The 15,974-nt window shown below is 43.6% G+C and overlaps 1 protein-coding gene across 1 annotated transcript in view; it reads left to right on the top strand.

The window, feature by feature from the left end:
- Nucleotides 1–10,081: 10,081 nt before the first annotated feature.
- Nucleotides 10,082–15,974, top strand: part of nadka (NAD kinase a) — a 30,357-nt gene continuing 24,464 nt past the window's right edge. Inside the window, exons 1-2 of the mRNA XM_079558129.1 lie at nucleotides 10,082–10,228; nucleotides 12,449–12,621. Of these exons, the coding sequence (XP_079414255.1) occupies nucleotides 12,470–12,621 (152 nt within the window). The 5' untranslated portion in view covers nucleotides 10,082–10,228; nucleotides 12,449–12,469. The remainder of the gene's footprint in view (nucleotides 10,229–12,448; nucleotides 12,622–15,974) is intronic.

Genomic DNA, 15,974 nt, shown 5'->3' with positions numbered 1-15,974 from the left:
GAAGCGTACATATATAGAGTAAAGTTAAACTAACGAAGCACACGCTGTCTGTTATGATGAATGCTCTTTTTTTTTTTTTTTTATCTCGAGTCCACACACACGCACACACACGCACGCACGCACACACACACACACATGTAAGAAAGATTCCCTTTCACCCACAGCAGCGTAGAGTGCAGACGGATCGCGCCCCCGTTCCCCCCCTCTCCTCGCCTTCTTTCCGTTTCGCCCACACGCCTCCCCAGCCCTCGTCCTTTGGGCCGCGGGCGGGGACGCATACTCCCCTCTCCACCCGATCGATCCGTGCTCGGAAATGCAGTTACTACTCTGTGAATGACATGTTGTATAAATCAATGTTTGAAAATAATATTAAAACTTTTTAAGTTAAAAATCAACAAAAAAAAGATAAGATTTTGGTTGTCTGCCATGGGTGGGTTATCTCTTAGAATCGCATGCTGTAGAAACGCTTAACAAGGTGCATATGGAATTCAATTCTTTGTTTTTCTTTAAGAAAAAAATGTTGATATATCATAAATACTATGATATGGTATTTATATTTTTATTTTTTATTTGTTTGTTCAGTTTTTTTTCCTTGCTCTGGCTCCTCTGTGCATACATGATACAAAGCTATGCACTGGAGAAGCAGACCCGGGCGTTGCGCTCCATTGTTGGGAGGGGCTCCACAAATGAAGAAGTCACCGAGTTGTACACGTGCTTTACATTCTCACAGACTCTCTAAAGTCTGGGCATTTCGCTCGGGGCCCCACGCCATTGACTAACGTTAAAGGGGACGTAGATCATGCAAAATCAACCTTTAACAGAGCCATGTCATAACAATGTTCCCCCGTCAAAAACGGACCTGGAGAAGTGCTGAGCTTCATTCAGGCGCTTTAGGGTCACATGTTCACTGTGGTTGTTTCTTCTTCTGCTGTTGAACGCCCCCATCTGCATGTCCTAGATTTCATTGTGTCGCAGAGGGATGGCATAACGGTCATCTACATTTTAAAAGGAAACCGCTCCAGATGATTCCTGTTTCATAACATGCCATTCCCACTACTGCCTGCAGAGGGCGCTCCAGGCCAGACTCTTACTACTTACCGTCTTTACTTTAAATGAGCAGGATTTCAAATTTCCAAACCAACACCGAGGCGCCCAAAATATCGCTTTGAAGCTTCAGTTGTGCAGGACATGTCCACTTTAACGTTGAATCGTCACAAAGATGAGGGGTTAAAGGTTTTCCGTGAAAGTCCCTGCGTGACTCTCGGATTGTTTGGGGTCCACTCGAGTGAAAGGCCTATTTAGCGAGCCCTTCCCATTCTCACACCAACACGCGCAACGGAACAACCCACCATTCCTTCTGTAGCAAGTCCCCAATATTCCACGTTTTTTTTGTTGTTTGTCCCGAGCCCAACGGAGGCGCCCGCCGTCCCTCCCGCAAAACGGCTTTCAATACTTTTTTTTTCTTTGTTTTAGCACTATAGTGACATTTCCTCCACTGTCTTTCTCTTGCAACATTCTGTATAAACATGTGCTGTAATCGTGCGTTTAGGCCTGGAGTTGGCAACAAACAAAAAAAAATCAATAAAAGTACATAAATTTTTTTAAAACTACTTTAAAGATTCCACTTTTCCTTTTCCTCCCTCTCCTCCATTTAACTCCAATAACTGTAGAGCTCTGACCCCATGTTTCCCTTTTCGATTTTTTTTTTTTTTTTTGTATTTAATTTTGAAGTCAGTCAGTGTACAAGCGATCGCTGGATGCAAGATAGAAACTATATTCAACTGTACTGTTATTTAAAGATGTAATAAAAGGCAGTTTGAGATGACCCGCCCTGTGTCGAGTGTGATTGGTTCCTCCTCATGTTGCCCTTTCTGACTTCTGTAATTCTGTTCAAATCAAATAAACACTTTTCTTATCCACACACTGCGGCTACATCTCTCTTGTGTAATCATCAGAGTAATCGCTTTACTCTACACAAGTATATTCACTTTTTAGAAGAAAGGGTACTCACAAGAGTACTTGGAACTAACGGTTGTCCTATTTAATCATTTGCTTTCTCTGTCCAATATATGTCCAAGAAAGTGCCAAAAGAGCAACAGAAATGTGCTGAAAAAGCAACAAAACATGACAAGAAAGTGACAAAAGAAAAAAAGACGAGAACACAATGAAAGCACTTCCAAAATGTGACACAAACGCGGCAATACGTGCATCAAAAACACGACTTAAGGGTGATGAAAAAGCAACAAGAAGTGACAAATGTGATAAGTGTCCAAAGCACGACAAATAAAGCGACATAAACTCTTTAAAAATACGACAAACAAAGCGGTGACAACGCAACAAAAGAGTTGCGATCCGCTGTGTAGGTCTTAGCGTTCAAATGAGGCGTTACTCCGGCCTAAGGGCTGTAAACTGCGGAACTTAAATTATATTTGTTACATGTCCTTAAAGGAATAGTTCACAGTTTTTCCGTACTGAGATATGTTCTTACCTGAGCTTAGACGAGTTGATACGTACCTGTCTGGTCTTTGTGTGTGCCCTCAGTCACGCAAAAAGACCAAAGATGATGTTAGCATTTGGCCTCTCCCAATGTATTCCTATAGCTCCAAACGGGAGTGAAGTTGGAAGCTCCCAAGCTGTTCCCCGATCACACACACAGACCAGACAGGTACGCATCAACTCGTCTAAGCTCAGGTAAGAACATATCTCAGTATGGAAAAACGATGGCCTGTTCCTTTTAAGGCATAGTGTGAAAGGTGTTGTTTGTTTACTTTATTGTCCCTGTAGGGATATTTGTCCTCTGCATGTAACCCATCCTTCAATGCTGCTGGGTCGACCCGTGTGGAGCAGTGGTCGACGGCAGGGCGGCGCCCGGGGACCCGTCTCCATGATGTGGAGCCAGGCTCATGGTCAGAATCACCTGCCTGAGGATTCACCTGTTGCACATGTTTTTAGTGGTAGGGGAGACACATGCAAACTCCACATAGAAAGACCCCCGTCCAGGTGGGAATTGTACCCGAGACCATTTTCCTGGTCGTGCCTGACAGACACTAACTGTTCTGTTCATGCGGCGCTTCTCCCTCTGCTTCGGTTTGTTATGTTAAACTGGGTTCAAATGTAAAAATGGGAGGAGCCAAATGGTGAAGGCCTTTCTGCCATAAAAATAATACGGTGGGTTTGTAAATTCAATCACATTCAGATACGGATGAGGTGCAAAGTTTGTTCATTTTCTGTTTGGAGAAAATGTTTCTCTACCAATGAATTCTCTACTTTGAGGCATTATTGTTGTCACTACTTTTTACTTTTAGACAGCTTAAATACCATCCATCCATCCATCCATTTTCTTCCGCTTTATCCGGGGCCGGGTCGCGGGGGCAGCAGTCTCAGCAGAGATGCCCAAACTTCCCGATCCACACACACCTCCTCCAGCTGTTCTGGGGGGACCCCGAGGCGACACCAGGCCAGCTCGGGGACATAGTCCCACCACCGTGTCCTGGGCCTTCCACGAGGCCTTGTCCCACTAGGACATGCCTGGAACACCTCCCGCGAGAGGCGACCAGGAGGCATCCGGAACAGATGCCCGAGCCACCTCAGCTGGCTCCTTTTGACGTGAAGGAGCAGCGACTCTACTCCGAGCTCCTCCCGGGTAACTGAGCTCCTCACCCGATCTCGGAGGGTGCGCCCAGCCACCCTGCGAAGGAAACTCATTTCGGCCGCTTGTATTCGCGATCTTGTCCTTTCGGTCATGACCCAAATCTCATGACTATAGGTGAGGGTGGGAACGTAGATCGATCGGTAAATCGAGAGCTTTGCCCTCCGACTCTGCTCCCTCTTCACCACGACAGACCGATACAGCGACCGCATCACTGCTGACGCCGCACTGATCCGTCTATCGATCTCACGCTCCATCCGTCCCTCACTCGTGAACAAGACCCCGAGATACTTGAACTCCTCCACTTGAGGCAAGGACTCCCCACCGACCCGCAGAGGGGAAGCCACCTTTTTCCGGTGGAGAACCATGGCCTCAGATTTGGAAGTGCTGATCCTCATCCCGGCCGCTACACACTCGGCTGCAAACCGCCCCAGTGCGTGCTGAAGGTCCTGGTTCGTTGAAGCCATCAGAACAACATCGTCCGCAAACAGCAGAGATGAGACTCTGAGGCTCCCAAACCGGACACCCTCCGGCCCCTGGCTGCGCCTAGAAATTCTGTCCATAAAAGTAATGAACAGAACCGGTGACAAAGGGCAGCCCTGGCGGAGACCAACACGCACCGGGAACAGGTCTGACTTACTGCCGGCAATGCGAACCAAGCTCCTGCTGCGGTCATACAGGGAACGGACAGCCCTTAGCAGAGGGCCCCGGACCCCATACTCCCGGAGCACCCCCCACAGGGCACCACGAGGGACGCGGTCGAACGCTTTCTCCAGATCCACAAAACACATGTGGACTGGTTGGGCGAACTCCCACGAACCCTCGAGTACCCGATGAAGGGTATAGAGTTGGTCCAGTGTGCCACGACCAGGACGAAAACCGCATTGTTCCTCCTGGATCCGAGGTTCAACCATCGGCCGGATCCTCCTCTCCAGCACCCCGGAATAGACCTTACCGGGGAGCTTAAATACAATTAAACAAATCTGAATTTGTGACACTTTCCACGGCCTTCAGCATGAAAATGTTTAACTTGACTTCATTGTTCATTTTAATGAGACATGAGCGTAGCCACAGCTGTCCTGGGGCTAGCTGATGGAATAGTGGCAGCCAGTGCCAGGCTGCGCCTGTGACCGCCGGCGGCCGCTCACATCATCACTGTCTGCACAGCAAGAGCCAGAGGTGAGTACTATTATTCACTCACACGGACTGGAGGGATTATCTGAAATACTTTGGTACTTGTACTTTGGTAATAATACTTTGAATCATCAACACTCTGTGTAAGACATCTGATCACTCTTTAATCCATGTTGATTCTGTTTTCAAGCTGTATTCATGAGTCACTGATGAATTGTCCGGTCAGGTACAATTAAGTATTTCACTCAGAGTATTTTAAGTAAATAGAGTTTAAAGGTACTTTTTTCCTGCATTCATGTGAACGGGGGAACTTGTTTTCCTGAGATGTGATGTCATTGTCTTCAGTTGGTTTGTGTTCTTGTGCTGTATACAGTATGTGGGAAAGTGATCAAATAAAAATGGACATTAGTCACTGAGCATCTCAAAAGCTAAACTTTTTGCTAGCTTAATATTGGACATTTGTCTCACACTAAAGTAAACAAAGCAGCAGTGAGTGCTTAACGTACAATGATATAGTGTTCAGGTGTTAGTCCTGAGCCACGCTGCCACATGGGTCAACCTGACCAGCATGACCTCGGAGGTCGGGGAAACTGCAGCACTCGGAAGAAAACGGTCTGGCTGCCCCCTGTCTCCTCTGATCCTCTGAAACGGTGCAGCGCCTCCTGGGTTTGTCCCTGTTTCAGAGCATGGTGTCCTGCACTGGTCAGCTCCACCTACTCCTCCTGCAGGCAGCTCCCTCCACTCCACAACAGTCTTTCTATTCACCATCTCCTCGTTCGTCTCTTCCTTGTTTCCTGTAGCTCCTCTTGTGGCGCCTCCTCTGTGCTGCAGGTGTGGGGGCTCTCGGTGCCTCTTCAGTGTCTCAGGAGAAGAAATGTGTCGGTCTCAAATGGGTTTAGCTGATAAGATGGCATTTGTTGACCTTTAAAAAAGCTCCTTTTCAGGACCATTTTGGATTCTCACAAAAATAAAAATCACTAACAAATTACAAAAACACAGCAAAGATGCACCAAAGTGTCCAGAAAAACGATGTGGAACAGGAACCACAAATGCAGTTCACAGAGAAGGTAAAAAATTAAGCTGTACCAGGAGAGAGGGAGGTCGCTTCCTGTTTTCACATTGCCATGACAACTAAAAAGCTCCACATTACACAATAAAAGAACTAAGTTGCTCCCCCTTACATCAACTATCACATTATTTGTCCATACACAATGAAGGCCTATTTTAAATATTATATATATATGTTATATATATAAAATTGTGTTTTTTGGCTGTGTTTGTTTGTTTGTTTGGACCTGGAAGGAGCTTATTATTGTATGTGATGTCACACTTGACAAACGGGTGTGCAATGTTATTCTTGTGTTCTTTGATTTGTCACTCAATTTGCCATTTGAACATTTCTATTTAGATTTCAATAGAAATAGAATCTGCATAACCTCTAATGGTGTGTATTTGACCTTTCCGTGACCCAGCGACTGTATGCGGGGTTAGCTTGGCACCTTTGCTTTCCATCACGGTGGTCCCTGTGATGCTTCAGGATCAATGTATTTTTGTATTTTGTATTTTTAGGTGTATTTTTGTGTATTTATGTATTTGTATTTTTTTGGAGTCGAGTTTTCTCTTCAGGGCGAGGAAGAAATCACTTAGGTGGAGTATGGCGACCTCTGCTGACTGCTGAGTTTAATGACACAAAACAGGTAATAATCTTTTTCTTTTTTGCCCTTGTGCTTTACAAGCCTGTATTACCAAGTTTCTCAAATGATGAGCAGTGGACTTCAGGAAAAAAGGGACTGCCAAAAAACAATGCCCAAATACTATATTTAAAGCAGTACTAAGTAACTTTTTTACCTCAATAAATCCTTTCCGTTGTCCCTCTGGGGGTAATACAAGTGTTAAAAAGATGATTGGGGGGTCTTTCATCTTCCCCTGGTGTCTATGGCCAGAAAACCACACTTGCAACTTCGCTAACAGGCTAAGGGGCAAAGCTAACTGCGGGCTAGCACCACTTAAACAGTATTTACAGCCAAGTGTGAGTGAAAAATGATCTCCATATTGTAATAGGATGCACAATATCCATCTGTCCCTTAGTCTTTTCTGTCAGCGTAGTATTTACTCTCACGGACAATTAATGAGTAAAAAAGCACAACTTGCTACGCCTGCAGTAGCGCCTTATGGCCTCTAGGGGCATGAGTTACTTAGTACTGCTTTAATGCCACAAGTGCATATTATTTCTGAAACACGCTCTGTTTCTTCAAACAGAGGAAGGAGAATTGGACAAAACGGGAAACTTTTGAGCAGTATAAAAGTGGTCAATATCAGCCAAGACTGCAACTGAATTTGTATTTGAATTTGAATTTGTATTTGGCTACTATTTTTAGTGTTTTTTTATGAATTTATGCAGTAAAAGCTGTTGAGAAATTTCCCAATTTTCCAATAAATTTAGATTTAACGCCAGTTTGAATCAATGGCCGCAGGTAGCACAGTTTCGTGACTGGGACCCAGGGGGCGCCACTCTGTCTGCAGCCTGCAAGAGTCGTGTCGTGAAGTGACGTTACTACACCGATTTCTGGTATGGATTCTGTTCATTACTTCACGACACGCCTACATGACTTAACGACACGCCTACATTACTTCACGACACGCCTACACAACATGCCTACATGACTTCACGACACGCCTATATGACTTCACGACATGCTTACACAACACGCCTACATGACTTCACAGCACGCCTATATGACTTCACGACACGCCTACACAACATGCCTACATTACTTCACAACACGCCTACATGACTTCACAACACGCCTACATGACTTCACAACACGCCTATATGACTTCACGACACGCCTACACGACTTCACGACACGCCCATATGACTTCACGACACGTCTATATGACTTCACGACACACCTATATGACTTCACGACACGCCTACATGACTTCACGACACGCCCATATGACTTCACGACACGTCTATATGACTTCACGACACACCTATATGACTTCACGACACGCCTACACGACTTCACGACACGCCCATATGACTTCACGACACGTCTATATGACTTCACGACACACCTATATGACTTCACGACACGCCTACATGACTTCACGATACGCCTACATGACTTCACAAAACGCCTACATGACTTCACAAAACGCCTATATGACTTCACGACACGCCTACATTACTTCACGACACAGCTGCAGAAAAAGCTAGCTTTACACTAGAAAGCGTTGCTCTTTTCACATGTTTAAAACAACTGTAAAGTCTGGTTTCTACTTTTGTTAAACTTTCTACAGCTAGATATTAGGTATAGGCACAATTTAAGAAACCAGGCGGGTTTTCATACAGTTATTTCATTTAATTTCATTCCATTTCTTTATTTATCAGGACAATGTACAGTATTATGCTCGTGAGCAAAGATGCTACCAGACCATAGACTGTATATATAATGGACAGCTTCTCCTCACTCCTCCCCGTTTACCATAATGACCACGCTCGTGAGGGAAATTATGGCGGAATTACAGACTCCCCCTCCCCAGCTCTGACGAAGCATGTTCCGAAAAAGGGCATAGGAGCGGGATCTTCACTGTAGACCCGGCCCTTGCGTGACGTGTAGCTCGCGACGCTCCAATGCTAACAGTCCGACCCTCATTAAGTACGAGATTTCTAAAATTCTTCTTACCAGCCTGGTCCCCTTAATTGTAACTAACCCAGCGTTATCACTGGAGGAATATCTAGCTGTAAATAGCTCCTAAAAAATTGAGACCAGACTATAAAGTTGTTTTTAACGTGTCTAAAGTCACATGCTTTTCAATGGGCTATATGCACAGTGACCCCACGTGATTTCCGCCTGGACAGTCAGCCAGAGGCTGTCCTTCCTGTCTGTTATCTCTTCCCATTAAAAATTAGCAGGTCCCACAGAAATGAAGCAATAGCTTAAGATTTGGTAAAGGACAGCGAGTAAAAGTTCGGATGTGGCTGGAGCAGGTTAAAAAATATTACGTGAGACGCAACGACTTCACTGGAGGAAACCTCCGTGTTCATAACGGTGGATGTTTTTGTCTTGAAGCTAACGCGGCCAACAAAATAAAAAATAAAACTAGCGCAAAGTTTAGAACGAGCCTGCGCAAAAAAGAATCGTCCTGTTAGTAGTTTAAATAATATTTACTTGTTTACATGTTATATTATCATTTTTCAACACTAGCCTTTAGCTCTAAGATAAAAGCTCCTACTTTACGACAGCTGGCGTTTCCTTTGGGTGCTGGATTCACAGTGAACATGATGTTTGTAATACGTTGCTGTGACTGTCCATCAGGAACTCGTTGTCCTTAACCAGATCCTGAGCTATCGCTATTTTTGTGTGGGAACCTGCTAATTGTGAACGTAAACGACCAGCGACAGGAAGTGCTGCGTCTGGCTGACTGTCCAGGAAGACGTCACGTGGGGAAACTGTGCATATAGCCTATGGGGGGCCAGCGGCGATATGGAGGTACTACAGCAATGGCGGCCCCTAGTGTTGTGGCCAAAAAGCAGAGCAGCCAGCGGCCATTGTACCAGACTGTAGCTTGTTCATGCTAATTTCCAACTGTAGTCCTAGGGGACGAAAACAGAATTACTATTGAGTCATCACCATCACAATACCTCACATGGCGTCACACCCATAAAATGACACATCATTCCCACCTTTTGCTTTGTCTTGGCACGTCCCTTGTGTTGACACTTCCGGTCGAGGGCAAAGCCCGCTCATTTAAACGGAGAAGGAGGGAAAATATTCTCCGCTCAAATCTGATGTTTAGTAGATTGATTTGTGTTAAATGGCATGTCACCAACATGTGCACTAACATGTCAACACTGCACCGTTTATGTGGACTTCTCCAGCCCCATGTTAACAGATATGAGAAAATGGGCGGGTGACTTTGATTGACAGGCCGTTAGAGTCAGAGCTAAGGGCGCGGGGGCCTCAATGGGCGCGGCTACGACCGAGCTACACGCCCTGCGAGGGCCGAGTCCACAGTGAAGGCCCCGCCCCTATGCCCCTTTTAGGAACATGCTCGATTGGCGCTGGGATGTCGGAGTCTGTAAAAATTCAACATAGATTCCCTCTCGAGCGTAATTATTAACGTAAACGGGGAGGAATGAGCAGACGCTGTCTATTATTACTATCATCTTTGTACAGTCTATGGTTTGAATCTTATGAAATGCTTTGTAATGGCATTTCCCCTCTGCCGTGCGTGTGGGTGATCCTCCCGGTGACGTAGGTCCGTACGCGCCTGTCATTGGCCGCGGAGTATGAGGAAACCCTGGGCTGACTGTTGGGCTGACTGTTGACAGTTGGAGGGACATGAAGCCTGTCCAAATCAGGCCCCAAACAATGAAATAATGCTCACATTGTCCATGTCCGAGCGGCTGTAGCGACCAGCGCTCCCCCGAACCCGGTAACTATAAGACCGCCTGTCCTTCTGTCGTAGCCGTGTCCCAGCTAGCTGGGATTAGCGCTGCTAATGTTGCTAATGTGCTCCATGTTAGTGTCGGAGAGCAGGGAAACATTACAGCATAAAGTCAGCTGGAACAAGCTAGCAGCGCGAGCTAAGCCTGTCCCCGGGGTCAGCACACTGTCTGTTATTGACCCAAAAGTGTATCAGCAGTGTAAATGTTTATCCTGCTTTAGTCCTGCTTTAGTCCCGTTTAGTCCGAGTTCATTTATTCTTGTTTCGATTCTCGTGAATGTTTTCACTTTACCAGAAAAGAGTTAAATTAGGTCTGAATGAGACCTTTAAAATGTAGTCCTAGTCAGTGTGAATGTAGTTCTAGTCAGTGTGAATGTAGTTCTAGTCAGTGTGAATGTAGTTCTAGTCAGTGTGAATGTAGTTCTAGCACAGTCCTGGAGTTTATTCATTTATTAATATGAAAGAAAAAAGGAGGAACTTTGGATTTTAACGTTTGTTTGGCATGTTTTTACACAATTCGTGTAGTAACCAGACTTAAAGGAATAGTTCACCGTTCTTCCATACTGTGATATGTTCTTACCTGAGGTTAGACGAGTTCATGTGTACCTGTCTGATCTTTGTGCCCGTGGAAGTGCGTGGTAGCTTCCAACTTCACCCCCGTTTGGAGCTAAAGGAATACATTGGGAGAGGCCAAATGCTAACATCATCTTTGGTCTTTTTGCGTGACTGAGACAGGTACGCATCAACTCGTCTAAGCTCAGGTAAGAACATATCTCAGTATGTAAAAATGGTGAACTATTCCTTTAAATTGCAGTCTAAATAGGGGGTTCCCAAACTTCTCAAGCCTCGACCCCCCAGAGTCGCCAGCCTCAACTCAGGACCCTCCCACGGGAAAATATTCTTTGCTCATAGTTATTTCATGTGGGAAAACCTAAGAAAATCTGTAAAGATAAATACATATTTTTTTAAGTGACTGCTATTAACACATTATATTGCTGTCTGTTTTTAATCTAACACACATATAATACAATGTTATCCTGGCTCCTCTCCTGACCCCCACATTTGTAACCCCTAGTCTAAACAAGGACTGACTTCAGATTGGACCGGCGCTATCCCAGGACGGGGACTGACAACCAACAGTCAAAGAGCCGCAGGAGCAGGGCCTTGCATCGTCCTAATAGCATTCACCTGACCAGACAGACCTGACTGCCACTTTTGGTTACTCAATGTGCAGAACGACTTTATTTGTGTTATAGTTTTGTTTTAGGTCTGACCTGGTGTAATCTGCGGCTGACACTACCTATAAAAAGCGGTTAAAGTTTCAGTGGTTATGCAGATGACTTCCCAGCACGGCAACAGCATAGCAACACAAGACAAACCAGTGTGTTAACCATATGGTGTCAACACTGATCTATAATAAAACTCTTCGAGTGGACGTCGCCATGGTAATCCAATGGGACCAATATCCAGCTCTGGCAGCCATGTTGTGATTATCCATTCTGCTCAAGAACTCGTGTAAACTAATAGGAGACTCTGCTCATTGTGGTTTATTAAATGACTTTGTTAATAGGATGTTGATATAGTTGTGGATTATCTAATGTTTAGCCACAGCATAGTGGGGGAAAATTGGAAAAAAAAATACAGCAAAATATTAATAATAAAAAAATAAAAACAATTGGAAAAACAAAATAAATGGGGTCATAAATAAATACATGAAAATATTAAATAAAATAAAGAATGAGAAAAAAAAAGTGTAATAAAATTGGGGAAAAACTGGGAAACATTGAGCAAAAAAGAAAAAAAAATATATTTGAGCTGAAACAACCAAGTCACTAAAGCATCAAAACTTGAATCTAAAGATATACAATTATTTTTTTTATGCCTGCTTTTGATACTTGAATTTTTTAAAGTAAACATTTTTCCAAGACCAGACTGGTGTTGTTTAATGCTACTTTTATGGTAAACATTGAGACACTATTAAATGAAAACCGGAGAGAAGTTGTCATGAATCTAGCGTGCTTGATTTGCAAATGAAATCTGTAATAAGTGACCTGTGTGCTGTGTGTGTTCATTGCAGTAATATATTATGTCCTGAGAAAGACAGACGACCTTCCTCGCGTTATCAGGACTCTAACATGGCCAGCGCATCAGTCTTGAGCACCATTTAGCCTTCGTGTGAAAGCTAACCCTGCTCCCTTTGATCCGCAGTGATCCCTCAGCGCCGCGGCCATGGAGACCTCAGAGCCCTGTCCTCCAGTCCTCAGCTGTCCCTGCGACGGAGACGTGTCCAGCATGGAGGACGTGTCCGGCCGGAGTGTGTCCCATAGAACCAGGAAAAGCCGCAGCCTGAGCACCTCGTCCGTCTGCTGCCCCGAGTACAGGTGGGCCTGCACCATGGATTGATTAGAGGCTTTTTGTGATGGTTTTTGATCAGGGGTGCCCAAACTTTTTGTCTCCGAGGGCCAAAATCGCGGGCCAAACACGGCGATGTCAAGCACAAAAAATACATATTTATTTCATTTACTTTTTATTTTTTCGATAGCCTACATTTGCATTTGATTCTATCTATGCAAATAACATGCTATATTAAAACAAATGGTATATAGTAAAAGCCGAATTTTAGTACAACAAATTCAACAATTGTTGCAATTTAGTGCAAAAAAAAACAAACGACACATGTATCTACAGCACTTACAGTAACTTTACCTCATTCGTTAACTCAAAGAAAATGCCACCTTAGATTATTTTGAAAGTGTCAGTTCAGCATCAATTCAAGTCAATTTTTTAACATATACTCTTGTTGACGTCAACAACCTTTGCAATAAAAGTTGGAAAACTGTGAAAGTTGATGCTACAACGCTCTGTAATTGATAAACACAAAGACACCACAACAGTGTTTCCTCAACTCTGCGAAAGGAGTGAAACAGCGCCCCCAATTTGACGCTAGTGGTCAAAAAGTGTACTGCATCCATATTTACCATTGAGAATTAATGGAAGAGAGTTAGTATTAACCACACACAGCGCAAAAGTAGGTCACTCTCTGGCGGGCCAACAGAATTGTTTCGGCGGGCCAAATTTGGGCACCCCTGGTCTTTGATAGTCAACCTCATCATCAACTTCAACTTGATATGTGTGAGGAAAACGTTGGTTTAGCTTCATTAGCTTTTTCGACATTTAGGGTTGGGAACCTCTGGGTACCTCACGAGTCGATATGATAAGTGATACATAGCTCACGATAACAATACCCTTACGATACGCCGATACTGCAATAATCGATATATTGTACTAAAATGACCTACAATGCATCACCATTTTCACCAACATGTTTTTTTCCACATACTACATATTACTCATCAATTACATTTGTTTTCGTGTGCTTCATCGCCTTCTTTCTTGAATAAGTGAATAAAGGATCCCTGACTTACTTATATACATTTGCGTGAGTGTTTGGTCCAAATGCTGCCCTCTATTGTTCTGACTGAATTCTTGATTATTATTGGCCTCTATTGACTGAAAGCAATGCTACAGTCCCTCATAAATATGCATGACATCATCAAAAGTATCAGAATAAAAAGTATTGGTATCGTCCCGCGAAATATGGCAAAATCGTTCTTCCACGTATTCTTGTGTAACTATACTTGGATCGTGTAATTGCTCACGTAGCCGTATTTAAATAAGGGAAAACGTGGAAGAGCTTGGTCGCTTCTCACTTCACCCCCCTTTGGCCCCATAAAGGAGAAGGGCGAGGCTAAATGCTAACAACATGTTCTGTGTTTTTGCGTGCCTGAGAACATGTGTAAAGACCAGACAGGTACGCATCAACTCGTCTAAGCTCAGGTAAGAACAGATCTCAGTATGGAAAAAAACGGTGGCCTGTTTCTTTAAACATGAACTTAAAGTTGAGAAAATGCAAATAACATGCTCCAGTTTGCATTTGAAACAATGAAATCTGAGCCATAATATTGATGAGTCCTTTGAGACTTTTATGTCTTAACATATTTTTGTGTCATGATTCTGTTCAGAAATAATGTTTAGTTTAAGCAAAAAAAGAGAAAAATCCGAGGCACTCCGATACCTGGGTAAAAGTCCTTTATTTAAGTGGACATGCAAAATCATGTTTAGTTTAGTTCAGTCAGATTTTCTCAGACTATTTGTCTGCTCAGGATTCCTCTCGTGTGCTCTGTCTCACCTGCTCAGAGCAACATCTGCACTGAAGCGACCCAAACCCCAGACTGAGCCCGACAGCCGCACAGTGCCGCATGTATGATGTCATGGCTCTCTGTGACATGTTTGTAGCGTACAGTACGTGTAGCTTTCAGTTGTAAACAAAAATCCTCGGTCCCCCTTGAAACGCAGTGTGGTGGTCGTCTCTGGTCAGTCAATAGGCTATATGCACAGTTTCCCCACGTGACGTCTTCCTGGACAGTCAGCCAGACGCTGTACTTCCTGTCGCTGATCGCTTACATTCACAATTAGCAGGTTCCCACACACATACAGAGATAGCTCAGGATCTGGTTAAGGACAACGAGTTACTGATGGACAGTCACAGCAACGTATTACAAACATCATGTTCGCTTTTATCTTAGAGCTAAAGGCTAGTGTTAAAAAATGATAATATAACATGTAAACAAGTAAATATTATTTAAACTACTAACAGGACGATTCTTTTTTGCGCAGGCTCGTTCTAAACTTTGCGCTAGTTTTATTTTTTATTTTGTTAGCCGTGTTAGCCTCAAGACAAAAACATCCACCGTTATGAACACGGAGGTTTCCTCCAGTGAAGTCGTTACGTCTCATGTAATATTTTTTAACCTGCTCCAGTCACATCTTAACTTTTACTCGCTGTCCTTTACCAAATCTAAGCTATTGCTTCATTTCTGTGGGACACTACTAATTTTTAATGGGACGAGATAACGGACAGGAAGGACAGCCTCTGGCTGACTGTCCAGGCGGAAATCACGTGGGGTCACTGAGCATATACACTGCGTTCCAAATTATTATGCAAATGACATTTTTCTAAGATTTTCTAAATTGTCAACTCAAATGAGAGTCAGCATAATTTTCCAGTCTCTAACTGACAGAGGATCATTTAAATGTGGTGGAAAAAATCTCCCAGTGACAGTATTTTTTTCAAAAATAAATATAGTAAAAACCTCAAAATCCATTGTTCTAAATTATTATGCAACTCATCGTTTCAATACATTTTAAAGCTTGTAATTAACTGAAAATGGTCATTTGTTGAATTTGTAGCATTAGGAGGTCATATTTACTGAAATCAAAAGCTATTTCAATCAAAAAAATATTAACAGGTCAAGTTATATTTTACCAAAGGAGCCCTTGTGTGATGGCAGCTTCAAAATTCTTAAATCCATTAAACTTGTGAGTTTTTGGAGAGTTTCTGCTTGCATTTCTTTGCAGGATGTCAGAATAGCCTCCCTGAGCTGCTGTTTGGATGAAAACTGCCTCCCACCCTCATAGAAGTTTTTTTTGTTGTTGCTCCAAAGGTTCTCAATAGGGTTGAGGTCAGGGGAGGAGGGGGTCCACATCATGAGTTTCTCTCCTTTTATGCCCATAGCAGCCTGTGATGCAGAGGTATTCTTTACAGTATGACATGGTACGTTGTCATGCATGAAGAGGATTTTGTTAGGGAAAGCACGGCTCTTCTTTTTGTAGCATAGAAGACAGTGGTCAGTCAGAAACTCCACATATTTTTCAAAGGTCATTTTCACACTTT

Source organism: Gobius niger (assembly GCF_951799975.1).
Source record: "Gobius niger genome assembly, chromosome: 6".
NCBI lineage: Eukaryota > Metazoa > Chordata > Actinopteri > Gobiiformes > Gobiidae > Gobius > Gobius niger.
This window is presented reverse-complemented; position numbering and strand designations above follow the sequence as displayed.